Source organism: Carlito syrichta, unplaced genomic scaffold (assembly GCF_000164805.1).
Source record: "Carlito syrichta isolate Samal-C Ts95f unplaced genomic scaffold, Tarsius_syrichta-2.0.1 Scaffold309200, whole genome shotgun sequence".
Lineage (NCBI taxonomy): Eukaryota > Metazoa > Chordata > Mammalia > Primates > Tarsiidae > Carlito > Carlito syrichta.
Genome location: NW_007253296.1, coordinates 642,475 through 664,728, shown reverse-complemented (window position 1 = coordinate 664,728; position 22,254 = coordinate 642,475). Strand labels below are relative to the sequence as shown.

Here is a 22,254-nt window from a genome sequence, read left to right as displayed (position 1 = left end):
GATATAATCTGTCCAGGTAGAGTATGCACAGATGCTACCTTTTTAAAGAGCTATCCTTGTAAACTCACTTTAGTCTGTGTATGTTCTTTCTATATTGAGATGTGATATTAAGAACATTCCTTAGGAGTAAAGGCTCTTCTGTCATCTTAATTTAGCAACAGAGAAGTCAGCAGTGTATTGGAAAGCAGATGTTATTGTTTGAAATCATTTAGATGCACATTTTCACATCTCTGAGCCATAATTTTAGTCCTGTGAAAGGAAGATCATAATATGTATTTTGCTGGATAGTTGTAAAGATGAGATCATTTATAATATAAACTACCTAGCCGGACTCGGTGGCTCAGCCTGTAATCCCACGCTTTGGGAGACTAAGGTGAGTGATTGCCTGAGCCCACGGGTTTGAGACCCACCTGGGCAACTTGGTGAGACCTCATCTCTACCATAAATCAAAAAATTAGCCAGGCATGGAAGCGCGCGCCTGTAGTTCCAGCTACTTGGAAGGCTGAGGCAGAAGGATCACCGGAGCCCAGCAGGTCGAGGCTGAGGTGGCCAGGAGTGGCCACAGCACTCCAGTCTGGGCGACAGAATGAGACTACAACTAAAAAAAAAAAAAATATATATATATATATATAAACTACCTTGCATGGTTTCTTTTTCCCCACTCATTTCTACTTGGTACTCCAATTAATTCATGTATTCATTCACTAAATGAACATGGAGACTCACAGACTCACAGCTGGGTAATATATGACCTTGTTCTAGGAAATAAATAATTTTAATGCAGTGACATAAGTGCTATAATAGAAATATACATGGGGTAATATGATAATACAGAGGTGAGACGTCTAACTCTTGGTGGTGAGGTTAAGTGAAAGCTTTCTTTCTTTTTTCTTTTTTATTTTTTGAGTTGCAATCTTACTCTGTTGCCTAGGCTGGAGTATAGTGGCACGCTCACGGCTACCGCAGCCTCGACCTGCTGGGCTCAGGTGATCCTTCTGCGTCAGCCTTCCAAGTAGCTGGACCTACAGGCACGGGCTACCCCACTTGGCTAATTTTTTGATCAAAGGGGCTGGGAGTGGAGGGCAAATGTTGATTTGGAGAGTCTTTGAGGACATGGGTCCTATAGAGATAGCAAAAGGAATCTGCATTTCTAGAGTGAAATTCAGGCATGAGTAGTTCATGTAAGGAGTTACCCTGCAGAGATGGGTGTAAAAAAATGGTCAGAAATAAAGGGAAACTCATGTCAATAAAAAACCATAAAAAAACCAGAGGGAGTTTTCTTTTTCTGCTTCCTAGGGTTTTCTTTTTTTTTTTTTTGAGTTAAAGTCTCGCTCTGTTGTCCAGGCTGGAGTGCAGTGGCATGCTCACAGCCACCTCAGCATTGACCTGCTAGATCCAGGCGATCCTTCAGCCTCAGCCTTCCAAGTAGCCAGAACTACAGGTGTGCGCTACCACACCTGGCTAATTTTTTGATTTGCTGTAGAGACGAGGTCTCACCAAGTTGCCCAGACTGGTCTTGAAACCCTGGGCTCAAGGCATTCCTCTAACCTCAGCCTTCCAAAATGCTGGGATTACAGGCTTGAGCCACCATGCCTGGCCTCTTTTCTTTAATGTCCACAGTAATGACAATGGAAGATTGATTGGTACAGAATGCTGTTGGTTGGCAGCAACAAATACCTTTGTAGATGGTGTGTGTGTGTGTGATTGAAGGTTATAGGTCAACAATCAAAGAAACTTTTTTCTTTGTCTAGGGTTACTGAACTATAGAAAGATTGAACCACAGTGGAAAAGTTGGATAGACTTGACTACATAGAAATTTCTATTTGGCAAATAAAAAAAAAAAAATCAAAGACAAATGATAATCTGGAAAAACTTACTGGCAGCAAAGAAGGAAATGAACAGTAAGAAATGAACAAAGAACAGGAGTAGGAAGTACATGAAAGAGGAGATAAAAGTGTACATATGAAAAGAGTTTCAATAGCAGTGGTAATCAAGGAAATGTAAACTAAAACAATGATAGAAATTTTTAACTTATAAAACTGGTAAAATTGAGAAGATTGATAACACTTAATACGGGTGAGAGAGTAGACAATTTGGCAGCCATATTGTTTGTGAGAGTCTGAAAATGTAAATATTCTCAGACTCAATAGTTTTACTTCTAGTAACCTATCTTGAAGGTGTAACTGGATACCAGGACAAGGATATGCATTATTTCAATATTTTTAAAAGTATAAATAACTTATATTTCTATAAATAAGATATTAGTAAAATTAATAACTATTGAAATATTAGGCATCCATTAAAATATTAAATATGTCTCTGTCATAATCTGGAAAGATATCCACAATATATTGTTAAATTGCCTAATAATTTATTGTTTCGAGAATACTAAAGCATGAATTAGTTATCTCTGAGGTGGGACAATGGATGATTTTGACTTTTTATTATTTTATTTTTAATTATTATTTTTTTTTGAGTTGGAGTCTCACTCTGTCGCCCAGACTGGAGTGCAGTGGCCGTTCCCGGCCACCGCAGCCTCGACCTGCTGGGCTCCGGTGATCCTTCCGCCTCAGTCTTCCAAGTAGCTGGAACTACAGGCGTGCGCTACCACACCCGGCTAATAATTTTTTTTTTTTTTTTTGAGTTGGAGTCTCACTCTGTCACCCAGACTGGAGTGCAGTGGCCGCTCCCGGCCACCGCAGCCTAGACCTGCTAGACTCCGGCCATCCTTCTGCCTCAGCCTTCCGAGTAGCTGGAACTACAGGCGTGTGCTACCACGCCTAGCTAATTTTTGATTTTATTGTAGAGATGAGATCTCACCAAGTTGCCCAGGCAGGTCTCGAACCCGCGGGCTCAGGCATTCCACTCACCTCAGCCTCCCAAAGGCACGGGATTACAGGCTGAGCCACCGAGCCCGGCTGATTTTGACTTTTTAGAATGTGTTGTTATGTCCTGATATGTTATCTAAATATACTTTCCTCTTCTTTAATCAAAGATAAAAATAAACCTCTCTTAATTTTGAACAAACTGAAGGGCACTGTATCATATTTTTAGTGGAATTTTTTTTAAAGAGGTCTTAAAATATTTTAAAAAGTTAAGAATAAGATTAAAAATGTTAATAATTATGGAAAGAGCCAGGTGCAGTGTGCAAGCCTGTAGTGCCAGTTATTTGGGAGGCTGAGGCAGAAGGGTTGCATGAATCCGGGAATTCAAGGATAGCCTAGACAATATAGAGACCCTGTCTTTCTTAAGAAGAAGAAAAAAATTTTAAAAATAAAATAATGATGGAAATGAATTTTGAGCAAGTTACTTAACTGTTTATGCCATAATTTTATGTAAACTGGGATGCTAAAAATACCTATCATATATAGGGTTGCTGAGAGAATTAAAGGAGAGAATGTATATAGAAAGTACTTAGTACAGTCTTTGCCCATGGTAGCTTTTCTGCTGCAGTTGTTCTTTTATTTTGAGTCAGAGTCTCACTTTGTCACCCAGGCTAGAGGGCAGTGGCACGCTAGCAGCCACCACAGCCTCGACCTGCTGGACTCAGACAGTCCTTCGGCCTCAGCCTTCCAAGTAGCTGGAACTACAGGCACACACCACCACGCCTAGCTACTTTTTTGATTTATTGTAGAGTTGAAGTCTCGCCAAGTTGCCCAGACTGGTCTCGAACCCTCAGACTCAGGCAGTCCTCTCACTTTGGCCTCCCAAAGTGCTGGAATTACAGGTGTGAGCCACTGCGCCTGGCTTCTGCTGCAATTGGTAACAATAGGAAGAGACACATCAGATGACAAATTTGAAAGGGAATACTGAGCAAAAATATATATATAAGAATGGAAAATGATAATCTTTCTAAAGTTCCTTTCAAATACCTATTATCCTTTTCATAGGGTCCTACAACTAATGTTCCTGTTTAACCAGTCTGCAGATCCTCCAGGCTTTCTTCTCTTTCTCTATTCTCTCTAGCTGTATACCAGGAAAAGGGCTTTCTCTGGATACAATGCAAGTTAAAAGATGTTAGAACTAGAATTTGTTTCAGAGTAGAATTGTTGTACTTGGGCCACTAACTGATACACATCAACCTTGTTATAAAGAATCTTCAGAGAGATTACATGGTAAAATGTTTGAGAACTACAGTTTTACTATAAGAGCTTTCTAAATATAGGATTAACTTTATTAGTACCTGTGACTTAAACTCATAGCCTCCAACTAAATGGTCCTAGAGATTATTCTTTTAATTCTGTTTGTGCTGTGGTTACTTATGAAAGTCCTTGTCCTTTACATAGTTTTACTTGCAATTAAATTTCTAGGAAAAAAAAATCATGCGTTCTCTTATTAATTTGCTTGCATTTTCAGAATACATTAAAATGGCAGATCACTATGTGCCAGTGCCTGGAGGACCAAACAACAACAACTATGCAAATGTGGAATTAATTCTTGATATTGCTAAAAGGATCCCGGTACAAGTAAGAGATGCCAATATGTCCTTTAAACCCAAATTCAGCCATTTTATAATTAGGCACAAGGAGATATCCAGGGAAGGACATTTACATAAAGCATCTTTTTTGAAAATTTTTAAATGCCTTTATATGGCATAAAAAACACACAAGGAAGGGAAAGATGGAAAGAATGGAATGAGTAAAAATAAAGTAAACAGTATAAACAGAAGGTTTGGAAGAGTTTTTCAGAGATTATTTATTTTATGCACCTCACCTTTGAGCCATCCCAAGTAAGTAAAAGTGGCCTAATCCCTGTGGAATATTAACCTAGATTGTGGGGGTATGTTAGAGAAGTAGGTTGTTATACCCTGTCACATTATGTTAGTAAGTTTAGGATATGTACCTTAAAGTCCAAAGAGGGCAAACTCTAAACTTGTAGTGGTGTAACCACCATATATAAAGATGTAATTGGGTGGCCAAGGTAATTGAATATGTGAGTGACAGCCAGTATTTCTAGAACAGGCCCTATACAGCCTAGCTGAAAGGCTACGAATTGAGTTTCCTAAAGAGCAACAAAACTAACTGGATCTTCCTATCAATTTCAACTTTGTTTTGAACTCTTCAGAGGTTTTGCCACAATAGACTGATTATTGTTCTGTAAAAAGATTGCCAACGATCAAGCATAGCAGCTGAATTAAGCATTACACTGTTGTGGAAGTACTGTATTTCATGAAGTAGGGCCAGCCTTGACAGAGAGTAATGTGGTTTGGGGGGGGGGTTGTATGAATTTTAAGAAGGAATCACATTGTGTTTGTTCCCTTGCAGGCAGTGTGGGCTGGATGGGGTCATGCTTCTGAGAATCCCAAACTACCGGAACTTCTCTTGAAAAATGGCATTGCCTTCATGGGTAAGCCATTCTGGCATATATTCCACTCTATAGTCTGATTTTCTTCTGTTTAACGTGTACTGGGCTTTTTAAATTTTTTTTTTTTTTTTTATCAATAACTCTCAGAATAACCTTCTTTATTCCTTTTCCTTCTTCATTTTTAAGTCTTTCTTTATCTTCCTTCATCTTGATTGTGTTTCAGAAGTCTCTGATTTCTAAAACACTGTTTTTTTAGAACTTTGTCACTAACTTTAAGAAAGCATGTGGAGAAAGGACCTGTTTTTAGATGGTGAAGATAATTGAATACTTAGGATTGTGGTATTAAGGACCCTGGTATTGTGTCCTTAAATGTGAATTGGCACCTTTGTATTTAAACATATAGATTATATTCCTATGGATGAGAGATATTCCTTCTGACTTTTCCAGAGAGAAAAATGGAGGTTACATAGCTCAAAGTGTTCCTGTGTCTCAGAGACCTTCTGCAATAAAATTTATGCTTTATAAAATTAATAAAAATAAATCTCCTCTTGGGGCTCCCCTAAGACCAAGGAGGGTATAATATTTCAGACTTAAATCCCCCAATTTTTTTTTTTTTTTTTTTTTGAGTTAGAGTCTCGCTCTGTCGCCCAGACTGGAGTGCAGTGGCTGCTCCCGGCCACCGCAGCCTCGACCAGCTGGGCTCCGGCGATCCTTCCGCCTCAGCCTTCCAAGTAGCTGGAATTACAGGCATGCACTACCACGCCCGGCTGATTTTTTTGATTTATTGTGGAGATGAGGTCTTGCTGCCCAGGTGGGTCTCGAACCGTGGGCTCAGGCAATCCACTCACCTCAGCCTCCCAAAGGCGCGGGATTACAGGCTGAGCCACCAAGCTCATAATCAAGTTTATGATCTCCATGATATATGATGGGGGAGGGGGAGACAAGACAAATGAATATAGTATAAGACAAATAGATATGTCATAAATGAGGCCAAAATGTTACAGTCAGGGTTCTTTTCCTGTTTTGCTTTTAGGTCCTCCAAGCCAGGCCATGTGGGCTTTGGGGGATAAGATTGCATCTTCCATAGTGGCTCAAACTGCAGGTATTCCAACTCTTCCTTGGAGTGGCAGTGGTAAGAACTTATTTCTTGTTGTACCAGACACAGAGATGCTAAATTGTGATCTGGAGTGATCTTGGGACTAATTTGGAAAAACTCTGGGAAAATGCCTGTGGTTCTGTGGTTTCAAATCTACTCTAAATAGGCTAGCATCTTCCTCAGAGGTGGACCTCCTAGGTGGAATTAGGCCTTTGGACTTGCCTAGGAGGTAGCCTGGATCACTAGGAAAAACTTAAAAACCAACTGCCAGTGTTGTTTTTTGCTATCAGTCTACAATGTATTGATAATTTGTTTTGTCTGTTTAATACCAAAGTATCTTGCCCTTGATGCAGAAAATGAGGTCAATAATCAGCCTTTCTTCCAGGCACACAGAGGGATAAAATTTTTCTAAATGATTTATTCTTGACAGATTTGTTAGAGTCCATGTGAATTATTATAACTGATAACAATATGAACTTCCCTTTTTTTAATATTTAAGTACTGGAAGCAGACATACACTAAACCCTCTTTCAAATGGGAATGACTATTGTCTTGAGATTGAACAGATTTGAACCCTTGTTATTCTGGGTCTCCAGGGAGATTACAATTACAATCTCCAGATCTGCTGGGTCAAATAGTTTAAAATAAAAAGTTGAATTTGTTCTTGTTTGAATGGAGAGGTTATAGTGTTCCCCTTGTGACTGAGTATAGGGACATTTAGGGAGCACAGAATCATGGCTCTACTGAGGCCAATAAAACCGCCATTTTCATTTCCAAGGGCTCATAAAGATTGAATTATTTACCAGACCTCTGACACTAGAGCAGGCCTGCACACACAAATTGAAGGTATTTTACCTGCTGAGTTGCTGTGAGATGTATGCCATGCCTTTTTGGGGGGCGGGAGGGGTCTTGTGTGTTTTTGCATTTTTTAAAGTTGCTCCCTATTAGGTCTCCAGGCTTTTTCCAGCATAAGAAGCAAAGTTGCTAGGCCATGCTGTTGCTAAATGATGTTAACCCTAAGGATTGATCAAGGTTTTATGGAATCTTTCCTTTTCCCATTTACTCTCAATTCTGGATAAATATGATAGCATTTTAAAGAAGGTATAGCAGAAAGTTGATAAGAACAGAAACTTTTGTAGCTGCTGTAAGTCACTGTTGTTTATTGCAGGTCTTCGTGTGGACTGGCAGGAAAATGATTTTTCAAAACGTATCTTAAATGTTCCCCAGGAACTGTATGAAAAAGGCTATGTGAAAGATGTGGATGATGGGCTAAAGGTAGGTTACTACCTACAGAGAGTGATGCCTTTCAGTTAACCAATGTGGAGATTTGGAACCTAGTTCACAATATATACATTTAAAAGTATAGAATACTCTGATTTCTGGGCCAGGCATGGGGGCTCATACTTGTAATCCCAGCACTTTGGAAGGCTGAATTGAGAAGAGACCAGGAGTTTGAGGCTCAAGTGAGTTATGATCATGCCACTACACTCCACTACACTCCACTCTGAACAACAGAGTAATACCTTGTTGCTTAAAAAAAAAAAAAAAAAAAAAAAAAGCCAGGCTCCGTGGTTCAGCCTGTAATCCTAGCACTTTGGGAGTGAGGAGAAGTGAGTGGATTGCCTAAGCCTAAGCCCGCAGTTTCAAAACCAGCCCAGGCAACTTGGCAAGACCTCATCTCTACAATAAATAAAAAAAATTAGCCAGGTGCTGTAGCGTGCACCTGTAGTTCTGGCTACTTGGAAGGAAGGCTGAGGCAGAAGGATTGCTGGAGCCCCGCAGGTAGATACTGGGATGACCGTGAGCGTACCACTACACTCCAGCCTGGGCAACAGAATGAGGCTCCAACTAAAAAAAAAAAAAAAAAAATTACTCTGATTTCTCATCAGATTTTATAAATCTTTCCCCTTTTAAAAAGTATAGAATGAGGAAGTGACATTAAATATAAACATTTTATGTTCATTTTGAAGCAGGCTGTTCACCTGGGCAGAACATTTCTTAGGTGATTAAATCAGAGTTTTAAAGAGGTATTGATTATCCCTCTCTCCACTACCAGTTAGTGTAAGTTAGTGTGTGTGTGTGTGTGTGTGTGTTGGGGGGAGGTCAACAAACGATACACTTTTTCCACTGTGTGAGTTCGGAACCAAGAAGCCATACAGGCAGGAAGAGATGAAAATGTCAGCTTTATTATGAAGTGAGAAGTTGGTGAAAATGACTTCAGTGTGTAGCATCAAACAGATTTGTAAACTGAACATCAGAGTTTAACAAGCTCACACACCCTCTGTTTATTGGCAGTGCTTAATAACCACAGACATCCCTGCATAGAGAAAGAGCTTTTACTAGTCAGCATATCATATGGCTGAGAGCTGACAAAGAGCATATGTTCTGTGCAGTGAGCTGATCCCAAGGAGGAAGAGGCTGAGTCATGAATGCTGGGTTCCTCCTTTGAAACTGACCAATCACATAATTTATTCCTCCCTGGGGAGTAGCAAAGGAGTGAACCCAGAGAGGCAGAAAGTGTTGATCTAATTATTGTCCATTCACTTGGAAGCATGAACCTCAGCAAAAGAAGACCCTTTCCCTAACATTACCTTTTCTTCCTTTTCGTTTGCCAAATTTGTTCCCTTTTCACTTTTTTACTAGTTGAAAGTGTCATTTATGCCTCCAGGTAGATGATGAAAGAGGCTATTTTAGAAAAATACACTGCTTGAGTTTGACTTGTGTGGTATAAATTCAAGAGGAATACTGAATGTTCAAATAATTTTGCTATATTGTTTGCATTTCAAGTTAATTTATTCTTATTAATTTCAAGTTAAATTAATTTCCCTAATAAGAAGAATTAACATTCCTAATTGAATTTCAAAGGCTTTATTCTGCAAATTATAGCAAAAGAGTAGAAACCTTTTGTAAGGAACTAGGTATCTTGCTTACCAACTAAAGGAAAGTCCATTTTTTCTGGTTGTAGTTATGAACATAGAATTTTCTGGTAGAAAATGTGGAAAGCCAGAGATGATGATAAAGCCACCTATAAGCAAACCATCCAGACAGAGCTAATGCATGTTAACTTTTTAAAGTATTTTCCCTCAACCTTTTTTGATTCATAGATGTATATAATATCAACAACAATTTTTGTTAATAGATTTCTGTAATTATGATAATTATAAAATTCAGATTTTACTAATATATTGTTTGGTGGTCCTGCTACTGTTTTCTGCTTAATATTATATATATAAGCATATTCCCCTTGGCATTAACAATTTTATAAAATTTTAATTTTTTTCCTAGAGGTGTTACTCCAGGGCAACCCTCTTTTGGGTCCTGCTGCAGGAGCTTTTGTGTCTTCTTTTCTTATTTATTTTATTTATTTATTTTTTGAGTTGGAGTCTTACTCTGTCACCCAGACTAGATTGCAGTGGCCGCTCCCGGCCACTGCAGCCTTGACCTGCTGGGCTCCGACGATCCTTCCGCCTCAGCTTTCTAAGTAGCTGGAACTACAGGCAAGCGCTACCACTCCCAGCAAATTTTTTTGATTTATTGTAGAGATGAGGTCTCGCCAAGTTGCCCAGGCGGGTGTCGAACCTGCAGGCTCAGGCAATCCACTCACCTCAGCCTCCCAAAGTGTGGGATTACAGGCTGAGCCACCAAGCCCCACTTGTGTCTTCTTAATAAATGCCTACTTAAAAACTAAAATAAGATAATTAAATAAATAAAGGTGTTGCTCCAGAAATTTTTTTTTTTTTTTTTGAGTTGGAGTTTCAGTCTGTCGCCCAGGCTGGAGTGCAGTGGCAAACTCACCGCCAAATGGGATTACAGCTAGCCATGAGCCACCATGCCCAGCCTTTGTAATTGGGCTCTATACTGAGATCATCAGTTTGTATTAAGGGAACTACTATGTCTTTTAAAGAAATATTGCAAGTAATACATGGATACCTGTGTACTGTACAGAAATTTCAATAATACAGAAATATTCACAGTAAAAAGTGTAGGCTTATACCTATCCATCTTTCCTAAATCACCACTGATGTGTATTCTAGACATCATTTCTTTTATTTGCATTTGTGGGTGTGTGAATGTGTATATGGTTTTATTTTGTGTTTGATTTATATGGGATTGTTTTCAATCAAACCATATGAAATTGACAATATTCAACTTTTTTTTTGAGTCAGTGTCTCATTTTGTCACCCAGGCTGGATTTCCTGGGCTCAGGTGATACTTCCACTTCAGCGTCCCAAGTAGCTGGGACTACAGGTGTGCACCACCAAGCCCAGCTAATTTTTTTTTTTTTAATTTTCATTGAGACAAGTTTTTGCTACGTTGCCAAGACTGGTCTTAAACTCCTGAGCTCAAGCAATTTGCCCACTTCAGTTTCCCAAAGTACTGTATAGGCATGAGCCACCATGCCTGGCCTTAATCTTTACGATTTTTATAATTTTTAATTTGCTTTTTTTTAACCTTTTTTTAAATCTACAAAAAGGACATTTTATTTTGGTTTGCCTTTACAAATATTGTTCTGTTACTTATTTTTTTCACCTAATAGTATATCTTGAAGATTTTCCTATTTTACTACATGTAAACCTATTAAATGACTGCAATGAATTCTGTTTTAATTCTTAAAGAGTATATTAATAACATTCTTCCATTTTTTTTCTTTCTTCTTGAAGGCAGCTGAGGAAGTTGGATATCCAGTAATGATTAAGGCCTCAGAAGGAGGAGGAGGGAAGGGAATTAGGAAAGTCAACAATGCAGATGACTTTCCTAACCTCTTCAGACAGGTAGAGTACAAGCTGTTTTTGTTTGTTTGAGCTAACATGTATATCAGAAACACAAGATTTAACAGTTAAATTTTAACTCATACATATAATTTGAATGTCCAGAAAATATTTAATTTTGTCTATGATCTGTTCTTCCTCTCTAGCCTCCATCTGCTTTTTATAGCAGAGAAAAAAGTTAATGAAATGTCCAATTTAAGTTTTATTTATTTAGGTAATTCAAACAGTAGAGTTATTCTCTCTTATATAAACATGCTCAATTTCTCAGATAGCTCTTTCCTATATGGTACATGTGGTTTATAGGATCTCATAATGGAAAGGAAAAATCAATGCCTTTCTACATTTTGTGCCCCTCTGCTGAAATTGTAGATAAATATTTGGTATAGTAGTATGATTCTGATCTGGTTACTCTTGGTTTAGCCAGGCCCAGGCTATCTGATTGACTTTTTCTTACTTTGTTTCAAATTGGCTGCAGGCCCCTGAGTTGCCACCATGTGTCCTATATACCCTGCTGCTACAGCAGAATACTCCCTAGCCTGGGCTGCATGGCCACCACACCCTGACACAGGAATCCTGTGACTCAGGAAGCTCAACCTAGGGTCTCTGTCTGCCTTTCCCTCTGCTTTACAGCCAAGCTGATGTGGCCATACTGTACATTGACTGTAGAGATAGCTAAAAAATGATGCCTTTTCAGAATCTTAAACAGAGATAAAAGAGGGAGAAAGGGCTCTCTTGGTCTTCCCTAAGAGTTACCTTTAAATACTTGACTCACTTTTTCCCCCCTACCAATACCTAGTAAAAGATGTGTCAGAAAAAGGAAAATTAAAACACAGATCTGGGCTTTTCACTCTCCTTCTTTCCCCCTTTTTTGTAGTTTTCTCAGCATCTTCTACTTTGCAGCATCTTTTACTAGTGTCCCATGCCACCTTTTTTTGGAGTTAGAGTCACTCTCTGTCACTCAGACTGGAGTACAGTGGCACGCTCATGGCCACTGCAGTTTTGATCTATAGGACTCAGGTGATTCCTCCACCTCAGCCTTCCAAGTAGCTGGAACTACAGGTGCGCGCCACCATGCCTGGCTAATTTTTTTTAATTTTTTTGTGGAGGCGAGGCCTCTCCGAGTTGCCCAGGCTAATCTTGAACCCCTGGGCTCAGGCAATCTCTTGCCTTCACCTTCCAAAGTGCTGGGATTACAAGCATGAGCCACTGCGCCCAGCCCCATGCCACCTTTTATTTGCCTTTTTAAAATCTTTAACTATTCAGCAGCAGACTTCTTGCTTCACTTTCAGAGTCTAAAGGGAAAAACTCTATGAGCTAAGTCTTCCATAATTTGATATACAGATAGTCCCTGACTTACAGTGGCTTGACGTAAAATTTTTCAACTTTACAATGGTGTGGAAGCAATAATGTATTCATTAGAAACCATATTTCAAGTACCCATAGAGCTTCAAGTGTTTTTCACTTTTAGTACAATATTCAATAAAATACATGAGATATTCAATACTTATAATTTTATGTAACTGTAGACTAATGTAAGTGTTCTAAGCATGTTTAAGGTAGACTAGGCTAAGCTATGATGTTTCAGTAGGTTAGATTTATTAAATGCATTTTTAACTTATGATATTTTTTAACTTATGATGAATTTATTGAGCCATAACTCCATTGTAAGTCAAGGAGCATCTGTACTAGATTTTAAAAAACAATAAAGGTATTGTCTTGCTGCATTACACTATGTTGAATGTCAGAAGTTGAATATTACCTTAGGATTCCCCCCCCCCATTTTTTCTGTAAACTCTAGATTAATGCCTCATGGAGTCTAGAGAAAAGTCCTTTTCTCTTGGTAGTCAAGGAAATAAAAAACATGTTAACTAACATTAACTCCTGTTCTAAACTACTTATTGCTATGAAATCAAGCTGAAAGGATCTAGTATACTAAGCGTAAGTTTTATATGAAAGCCCTTAAGTTCTAATACTGATTAAATAAGGCAAACCAGTCTTCCTATTGGAAAAAATAGTATAAAACTAGACCAGATTTTTTTTTTTAAATCTGTTTTAAGGCATTAGAGACTTTCAAGATAGTGAAGAATTATGAGGCTAACATATTAGGAGAAAAAGGAAACTCAGAGAGGTGAGCCTGGCATTTAAGGCCACTTTTTCCCTGGAGACATCTTCTAGTTCAAGAAGCAGCTGAAAAGCTGATTTGTTTTCATCAGTCTTAAAAGACATAAGAGGACAACATTTAGACTTCAGGGCTTATTGAGGGAGGGGTGCCCTGGAAATCTCTCACATTTTAGGTTGGGATCCTGAAGGACTATACCACAAGAGAAAGGGTGAATTGGAAATAGACCTGTCCTCAACAGGAACCAAATCTCAGCTTGAAAACACTTAACCTCTGAATTAAGCAAGATGTTGTTAGGATTGCCCCCAGCCACCTGCATGAAGCAAATGTAAATCTTTTCTGGAGAAATATAATATCCAGAGCTTCAATTATTTCTATTAATTTTTCATGTGACATATCAAGCACCCAACAGAAAATAAGCAGGCATATAATATTAGATGATTGATAACCAAGGAAAACGAAAGTCAATAGAAACAGACCCACAGAAGATTTTTTTTTTTTGAGTTGGGGTCTCACTCTGGTGCCCAGACTGGAGTGCAGTAGCCGCTCCTGGCCACCACAGCCTTGACCTGATGGGCTCCGGCGATCCTTCCGCCTCAGCCTTCCAAGTAGCCGGAACTACAGGTGCGCGCTACCACACCCGGCTGATTTTTTGATTTATTGTAGAGATGAGGTCTCGCTGCCCAGGCGGTTCTCAAACCCGTGGGCTCAGGCAATCCACTCACCTCAGCCTCCCAAAGGTGTGGGATTACAGACTGAGCCACCGAGCCTGGCTCCCACAGAAGATTTAGACAATGAAACTGTCAGACAAGGACTTTATGCTTAATATATTAAAGGAAATTAAAGAAGTTTGAGAATATTTTGGTAGAGAACTGGAAGTCATAAAGAAGAAACAAAAGTTCTAGAACTGAAAATGCTATAGCTAAAATTAAAAAGTCAATATAGGAGCTTAATAGCATATTAGATGCAGTTGAATAGAGAATGAGTAACTGGAAGATAGACCAGAAGAAAATTCATACTGAAGCATGAAGAGACACAAAGGATGAAAAATACTAAAACTACCAATGTGAGAGATTATTTGCAAAGATGACCGTGATAACTCCTTTCATCTCTATGTAACTACCCTGTACATTATGATTTTACAGCTCCTCCCATCAAGAAACAGAGTCCTTTTGTCTACTTCATGAATTTCAGCTTGCCTTGTGACTTGTTTTGGCCAATAGACTGTGGCATTAATTGTGTACAAGTTCAGAAGCCTAAAATTCAAGTGGTCTTGTAGTTTCTGTGCTTGCCTTCTTGAAGTGAGCCTTCAGACTGCCATGTGAAGAACCCGTTATAGCCTACTGGAAAAAGAGAGGTTACATGAAGCAGAGATGAGTTGTTGCAGCTAAAACCTCCTATTCCTACTAGCTGATAGTTAGCACTACATTTGAGATATATAAGTAAGACTATATTTGACCATCCAACACCAGTCAAGCTGCCAGATGACTACAGCTGCATGAACAACTCCAGGCAAGATCAGCAAAAGAATTGTACAACTACACCCAGTTCAAAATCATGAGCAAATAAAATAAAATGCTTGCTCTCCCAAGTCACTAAATTTTGGTGGTTTGTTAATATCAATGGATAACTGACACAGAAATTAATACCTAAAGGTATGATAGTGTCATTAAAAAAACATGGTATTGGCTTTGAAACTGGATCATAGGTATAGGCTGGAATAATAGTGAGGAGTATGTTAATGAACCCTGGAGGAATGGTGAACAAACTGTTAGTGGAGACTGGAAAAGCAGTGAAGTAACTGTTGTTAGAGTCTGAAAAAAAGACATGTTCTGTAGTGATGGACACAATTGGCAAAAAAGTGGTGAATGAGGTAACCTAGAAGATTGAGAATATAATTAATATCATTGATCTGGTTAAGGAGCTTTTTAGTACTTACAAATTGCTGAAAGTATCTGTTAAGTGCTTTTTTTTTGAGTTGGAGTCTCACTCAGTCACCCAGGCTGGGGTGCAGTTGGCACACTCATGGCCACCCCAGCAAGACCTGCTGGACTCTGGCAATCCTTCAGCCTCAGCCTTCCAAGTAGTCAGAACTATAGGCGCATGCTACCATGCCTGGCTAATTGTTGGTTTATGGTAGAAACAAAGTCTTTCTTGGCAGTTACCTGGGCTGGTGTTGAACCTGTGGGCTCAGGCAATCCACTTGCTTCGGCCTCCCAAAGTGCTGAGATTACAGGTTGAACCTCTGAGTCTAGCTTGTTAAGTGCTTAAGAAACCACACAAGAAAGTTGAACTAAAGAAGATGTTTTGCTTGCAAGCAGAATTTAGAGGAAATGTACTATTATGGAACCCAGAACTTGTTGGGTTTGAAAATAGAGCTTTTAGCCAGGCTCAGTGGCTCAACCTGTAATCCCAGCACTTTGGGAGGCTGAGGTGAGTGGATTGCCTGAGCCCGGGGGTTCGAGACCCGCCTGGGCAACTTGGTGAGACCTTATCTCTACAATAAAATAAAAAATTAGCTGGGTGTGGTAGCGCACGCCTGTAGTTCCAGCTACTTGGAAGGCTGAGGCGGAAGGATCACCGGAGCCCAGCAAGTCGAGGCTACGGTGGCCAGGAACGTACCACTGCACTCCAGTCTGGGTGACAGAGTGAGACTCCAACTCAAAAAAAAAAAAGAAAAGAAAAAGAGCGTTTTCATATTTCCAGTCTCTCTAGCTGGCAAAGTAAAAATAAGCCTCAGATTTGCAAAGTAAAAATAAGTCTCAGAGTAAAGAATAGGTCAGGAGTCAAGAGTACCTGTGACTTTACAACCTCAGAAATATTTAAGGCAGTACCTGGTTGATTACCCTTTCAATTCGAAATGTGAAGGCATTGTCTCTCAAGCAGTCTGACATGTCCAGAGTATAGAGAGGTCTGTGCAGAAGTGAGTTAATGAATGTGACTTTTAGAATAAGCAGTGAGCTGCAATATAATTAATAGGAAACCCACAAGTCTGCCAAGAGACTTGTGTTGATGAATGCATCAAAGGGACAGAAATAGTTCAAAATGAAAAGAGACCTCTGAGCCTTCAACTTTCTGTGGGCAAGAAGCAGACTTAGAAAGCTATTCAGCTGCAAGAACAGACTCAGAAAGCTATTCGGCTGTAAACATCAGTCATTTCTAATAAAAAGAGAGATTTCTCAGAGGATAGAGTCAGAAGCACATAGGACAAAGCTAAGAGCAGACAGATACGGTGAGTTAGGGATCCACACCCAGTGAACAGAACTAGACCCTATTAAAAAAAAAATTAAAAACACAAAACAACATTTTGTGTCCCTGGTGTAAGGGAACCTATTAACATATATCCACCTGGATTTCAGAATTACTATGGACCAGTGACTGCTATGTACCTCCCATCCTGTCCTCTTTGAGCAGGAATCTCTTTTGCAGTTATCCTCTCCCAATCTCATCATCAAATGTTGGGAGTGTTGGGACAGATAACTTGTCTTTTCAGTTCCCAGGTCTTTGGATCAAGAGAAACTGTACCTGAGGAGCTGTATCCAAGGAACCTAGTTTTCTTCTGGACATGACTCAAGAGAAAATGGACGTCAAGCCTGATGACATGACTGGATGAGACTTTGGGGGTCTTGGGAGGGGGTGAGTCTATTTTGCATATGGGAGGTATGTGAATTATTGTGGCCAGAGGGTAGACCATAGTAGGCTGTTTGCAGAGGTGGCCGCAATAACTCCTCCCATTCCTGTATGTACACCCTATGCAATGTGACTTTGCTGTTCCTCTCATCTAGAGATGGCATCTATTTCCCCACTCCTTGAATCTGGCCTTGTGGCTTGGTTAGACAGTTAGAATGTGGCCAAAGTGATGTGTAAGTTCTAGAGTTTAGACCTCAAGAGGCCTTACAGCTTCTGCCCTCACCTTCTTGGAACACTGCACTGAAGAAGCCTGGTCTAGCCTACTGGAGGATGAGAGACCACATGCAATAGAGATGAGCTATTCCAGTTGAGGCTCTCTAGACCTACCAACCAACAAGCAGCACAAATCACCAAACATGTGAATGAGACTGTTAGCTCCATTCAAGCCACCAATTGATGATATACACAAAAGTGCAAGACCAGAAGAAGAATCTCCCAGCTGAGCACAGCATCATGAGCAAATAAAAGGTGGATGTTCTAAGCAAGTCACTGAGTTTGAGATGACTTGTTACGTAGCAAAACAGAGCAAAAACAAAGCAAAACAGATCAAAGCATAAAAGACATGGGGTACCATGAAATGATCTGACACCGTATGTTTAAAGTCTCAGAGGAGAAGAGAAAGAGTATGGAGCAGAAGCAATATTTGAAGAAATGATGGAGCAGAAGCCATATTTGAAGGGATAATGGCTAAGAATTTCTCCTGAACTGTTAAAAGCTACCAAGCACAAATTCAAAAAGTATTATGAGCCTTAAGCAGGGCAAATGTAAAGAAAACCACACCTAAGTTTATCAGAGTAAATCTGCCACTTCACCCCGCCCCCCCAAAAAAAGAGAGAGAAATTTAAGTATAAAGCAGCTGGAGGAAAAACGGTTACTTTAAAAGAAGTAACATTAAGATTGATGGTTGACATCTCAGTAGAAAGAGTGAAAACTAAAAAACATTGGGTATTGTTAAAGTGCTGGAAAAAAAAATTACTAGTGTAGGATTTTGTTCCCAATGACAATACTCTTCAAAACTGAATGGGAAAGTTCTTTGCAACAATGCCATATATAATGTAATGTGAACCAAGAAAGTATTTTCTCTAGAGCAAGTTGTACATTTGGTTGTACAGAGTGGATGGCAGTATTTTACCCTGATGAAAGGTATATGTGTGTGTGTGTGTTTAAATATTTTGTTTACCCTTGTAATACACTGGATGTTTGTATGTTTTCATATTCATTAATTAATATTGGTTATATAACTAAGAATGCAACATCTTAAAGACAGTAAAGATGAGAGCTTGGGCTATATTTCATTCATTTTTGTATTCCTACTGATTAACATGGTCTCTGACACCTCTGGACATCTGCTTGTTGAAATCAAAGCAGCTTATCAGGATAGCAAAAATGTTTACCATTTAAGAGTTTGTTTTAGCCGGGCTCGGTGGCTCAGCCTGTAATCCCGCGCCTTTGGGAGGCTGAGGTGAGTGGATTGCCTGAGCCCGCGGGTTCGAGACCCGCCTGGGCAGTGAGACCTCATCTCTACAATAAATCAAAAAACCAGCCGGGCGTGGTAGCGCATGCCTGTAATTCCAGCTACTTGGAAGGCTGAGGCGGAAGGATCGCCGGAGCCCAGCAGGCGAGGTTGTGGTGGCCGGGAGCGGCCACTGCACTCCAGTCTGGGCGACAGAGTGAGACTCCAACTCAAAAAAAAAAAAAAAAAAAAAAAAAAAAAAGAGTTTGTTTTATTTCCTTTTCTACTACAGGTTCAAGCTGAAGTCCCTGGATCTCCTATATTTGTGATGAGACTAGCCAAACAATCTCGTCATCTGGAAGTACAGATCTTAGCAGATCAGTATGGCAATGCTATCTCTTTGTTTGGTCGTGATTGCTCCGTACAGCGCAGACATCAGAAAATTATTGAAGAGGCACCTGCTGCTATTGCTACTCCTGCAGTATTTGAGCATATGGAACAGGTACATATTTTCTGTTTTGTCACACAGAACGCTTTTGTTTAGTTCATATATCAATCTGAGAATAATGGAATTTTAAGCAATGATTTTGGAAAATTGATAATATTATATATTTTTCTTAGAGAAAGAGAATTCTGCTGTGTTCCCTCCAGGAGAATTGTTAAGGAACATGTCAAGCTCTAAAAGTAGCTAACACTTTTTAAACAATCAGTGTACTCTTTTAAGTGGGGATAAAGAAATGTTTTGAGATTTTTTTTTTTTTTTTTTGAGCTGGAAACTCACTCTGTCACCCAAGCCCTCCAGCAGCTTTGCTTTACTTCATCCTTTTAGGAATTCTCCTAAATTTTAGCTGAGCATATTGTCACCCATATAGTGACCACAATTACTAACACCTCTTATACTAGGTATGATTGCATAGCTTAATTTTATCTAATAAAATGTGAGCAGAAGTGCCATGTGTGACTTCTAGATCAAGTTTCTTTCTTTCTTTTTTTTTTTTTTAGTTGGAGTCTTACTCTGTTGCCCAGGCTGAAGTGCAGTGGCATGCTCACGGCCACCACAGCCTCAGCCTGCTGGACTCAGGCAATCCTTCCCCTCAGCCTTCCAAGTAGCTGGAACTATAGGTGTGTGCCACCACACCTGGCTAATTTTTGATTTACTGTAGAGATGAGGTCTCACCATGTTGCCCAGACTGGTCTCGAACCTGTGGCTCAGGCAGTCCTCTCACCTAGGCCTCCCAAAGTGCTGGGATTACAGGCATGAGCCACTGCGCCTGGCCACTGTTTTGAGATTTTTAATCTTATTGTTTTCTTTTTTGACAAGTTCATGATAAGCAAGTAGTTTCATTTTCTGGTTTGATTATCGTCAAATCTTCAGATGAATTTATTCAAATCCATTATTTTTTTGGAAAGTCCTTCAAGTATCTTTAAAGTTCACATAGTCTATATTTTTGTATAGAAAATAATTTCTCAGTGTTATGAACGGTAACTTGGAAATAGTTGGAATTTAGTGGTCTGTACATAATCTTTTCTGAAATGATGACTCAATTGTTACCTTATTAGAGATATAATTTTCGAATTCCAAACTTCTGAATTCTAAACAAGCTAAAAATATGTATTAGAAGTTTATTTCCTATGGTGTGTGTAGGATATACCCTTGAACTAGTGTAATAATAATGCCTCTAAAATACAGTGGTTTAAACAAAATGTAAACTTCTATTTCTCTTTCATCATAGTTCAGAAGTGAGCTGGTGCCAGAAATTCAGGTTTATTGTTCACCTGTCACCTATTTTTATAAATAAACTTTTATTGGAGCCGGGCTCAGTGGCTCAGCCTGTAATCCCGCGCCTTTGGGAGGCTGAGGTGAGTGGATTGCCTGAGCCCACGGGTTTGAGACCCACCTGGGCAACTTGGCGAACCTTCATCTCTACAATAAATCAAAAAATTAGCCGGGTGTGGTAGCGCGCTCCTGTAGTTCCAGCTACTCAGAAGGCTGAGGCAGAAGGATCGCCGGAGCCCAGCAGCTCAAGGCTGCAGTGGCCGGGAGCAGCCACTGCACTACAGTCTGGGTGATAGATTGAGACTCCAACTCAAAAAAAAAAAAAAAAAGAGCTTTTATTGGAGCACAGCTGTATTTATTTATGTATTATTTATGATGGCTTTATTGCTACAGTGGCAGAGCTGGATAGTTGTAACAGAGGCTATATGGCCCACAAAGTGGAAAATAATTACTATCTGCCTCTTTACCAAAAAAGTTTGCCAACCTTCGCCCTTTGGCAGTGTCATTATCTTCATGATTAAGCTAATTCTCAAGATTGTGTTTACATTGTAGCTTGTGAAAGATGGGAAGAGATGACATAGAGGGCAAGCATATAGACACTTGATCTACTGGCTGGGCACAGTTGCTCAAGTCTGTAATCCCAGCACTTTGGAAGGCCAAGGTGAGGGGATTACCTGAACCCAGGGGTTCGAGACCAGTTTGGGCAACTTGGTGAAACCTCGTCTCTACAATAAATCAAAAATTAGCCCGGTGTGGAAGCTCACACTTGTAGCTATAGCTACTTGGAAGGCTGAGGTGGAACAATCACCTGAGCCCAGCAGTTTGAGGCTGCAGTGGCCATGAGCATGCCACTGCACTCCAGCCCGGACATCAGAGTAAGACTCCAACTAAAAAAAGAAAGAAAGAAACTTGATGCAGAAGTCACACATGGCACTTCTGCTCACGTTTCATTAGATAAAATTCAGCTATGCAATCATACCTAGCACAAGAGGTGTTAGTAATTGTGATCACTATATGGGTGACCAAATTTAGGAGAATTCCTAAAAGAATGAAGTAGAGAAAAGTTGCTGGAAGGCGTTTAATTATTTGTGCCTCAATCTGCTCGGATTATTAATGACTACCCATTATTCTTTTACGTCCTTTCTCCTACTCTTAGAACATACTTAGCTTTTCAGACAGACTGAAGTCCCATCTAGTTACTACAGTGACTTTAGAGATCTTAGATGTGTAGATGATTCAAGATCTCTAGGTGATGTATATCCCTCTCTCTTAGATGTGTATGTGACTTTTCATGGGCAGTTCACCTAAAATATAAGTTATCTACCCTTTGTCATTCCTTCCCCCAACCCCCTTACACTAAGTATACAGTGGTAGAAGAGAAACAGGATAACTCCCATTTGGAAAAAGGAAAAATGAAAGAGAAACAGTAATAATTGGTCCATAGCAGTTATCAAATCCTTCTAAAATCCTTCTAGGCAGGATGATTTCCTGCTATATAATGAAGTAAAAATCTTGGTTAGACCTTCTGACTGCACTTGGTCCTGCTACTTGGTAATAAATCCCTTGTCCATTTTCCTTCAAGACACCTGACTTTGTTCTCTGGGAAGTTCTTTTTTTTTTTTTTTGAGTTGGATCTCTTTCTTGTTGCCCAGGCTGGAGTGCAGCAGCATACTCATGGCTACCGCAGCCTCGACCTGCTGGGCTCAGGTGATCCTTCCACCTCAGCCTTCCAAGTAGCTGCAATGACAGACGCATGCCACCGCATCCGGCTAATTTTTGTGATTTATTGTAAAGACGAGGTCTCACTAAGTTGCTAAGGCTGGTCTCCAACCCCAGGCTCAGGCAATCCTCTCGCCTTGGCCTCCCAAAGTGCTGGGATTACAGGCTGAGCCACTATGCCTGACCTTTTTTTTTTTTTTTTTTTTGAGTTGGAGTCTCATTCTGTCACCCAGGCTGGAGTGCAGTGGCACACTCACAGCCACTGCAACCTTGCCCCTGCTGGGCTCAGGTGATCTTTCCACCTTAGCCTTTCAAGTAGCTGGAACT

The 22,254-nt window shown here is 39.8% G+C and overlaps 1 protein-coding gene across 1 annotated transcript in view; it reads left to right on the top strand.

Annotated features, from left to right (window-relative positions):
* The window catches only part of ACACA (acetyl-CoA carboxylase alpha), a 266,326-nt gene that overhangs the window by 65,044 nt on the left and 179,028 nt on the right, over positions 1-22,254 (top strand). Inside the window, exons 6-11 of the mRNA XM_021717048.1 lie at positions 4,357-4,466; positions 5,265-5,346; positions 6,338-6,436; positions 7,569-7,675; positions 11,062-11,172; positions 18,724-18,933. Of these exons, the coding sequence (XP_021572723.1) occupies positions 4,357-4,466; positions 5,265-5,346; positions 6,338-6,436; positions 7,569-7,675; positions 11,062-11,172; positions 18,724-18,933 (719 nt within the window). The remainder of the gene's footprint in view (positions 1-4,356; positions 4,467-5,264; positions 5,347-6,337; positions 6,437-7,568; positions 7,676-11,061; positions 11,173-18,723; positions 18,934-22,254) is intronic.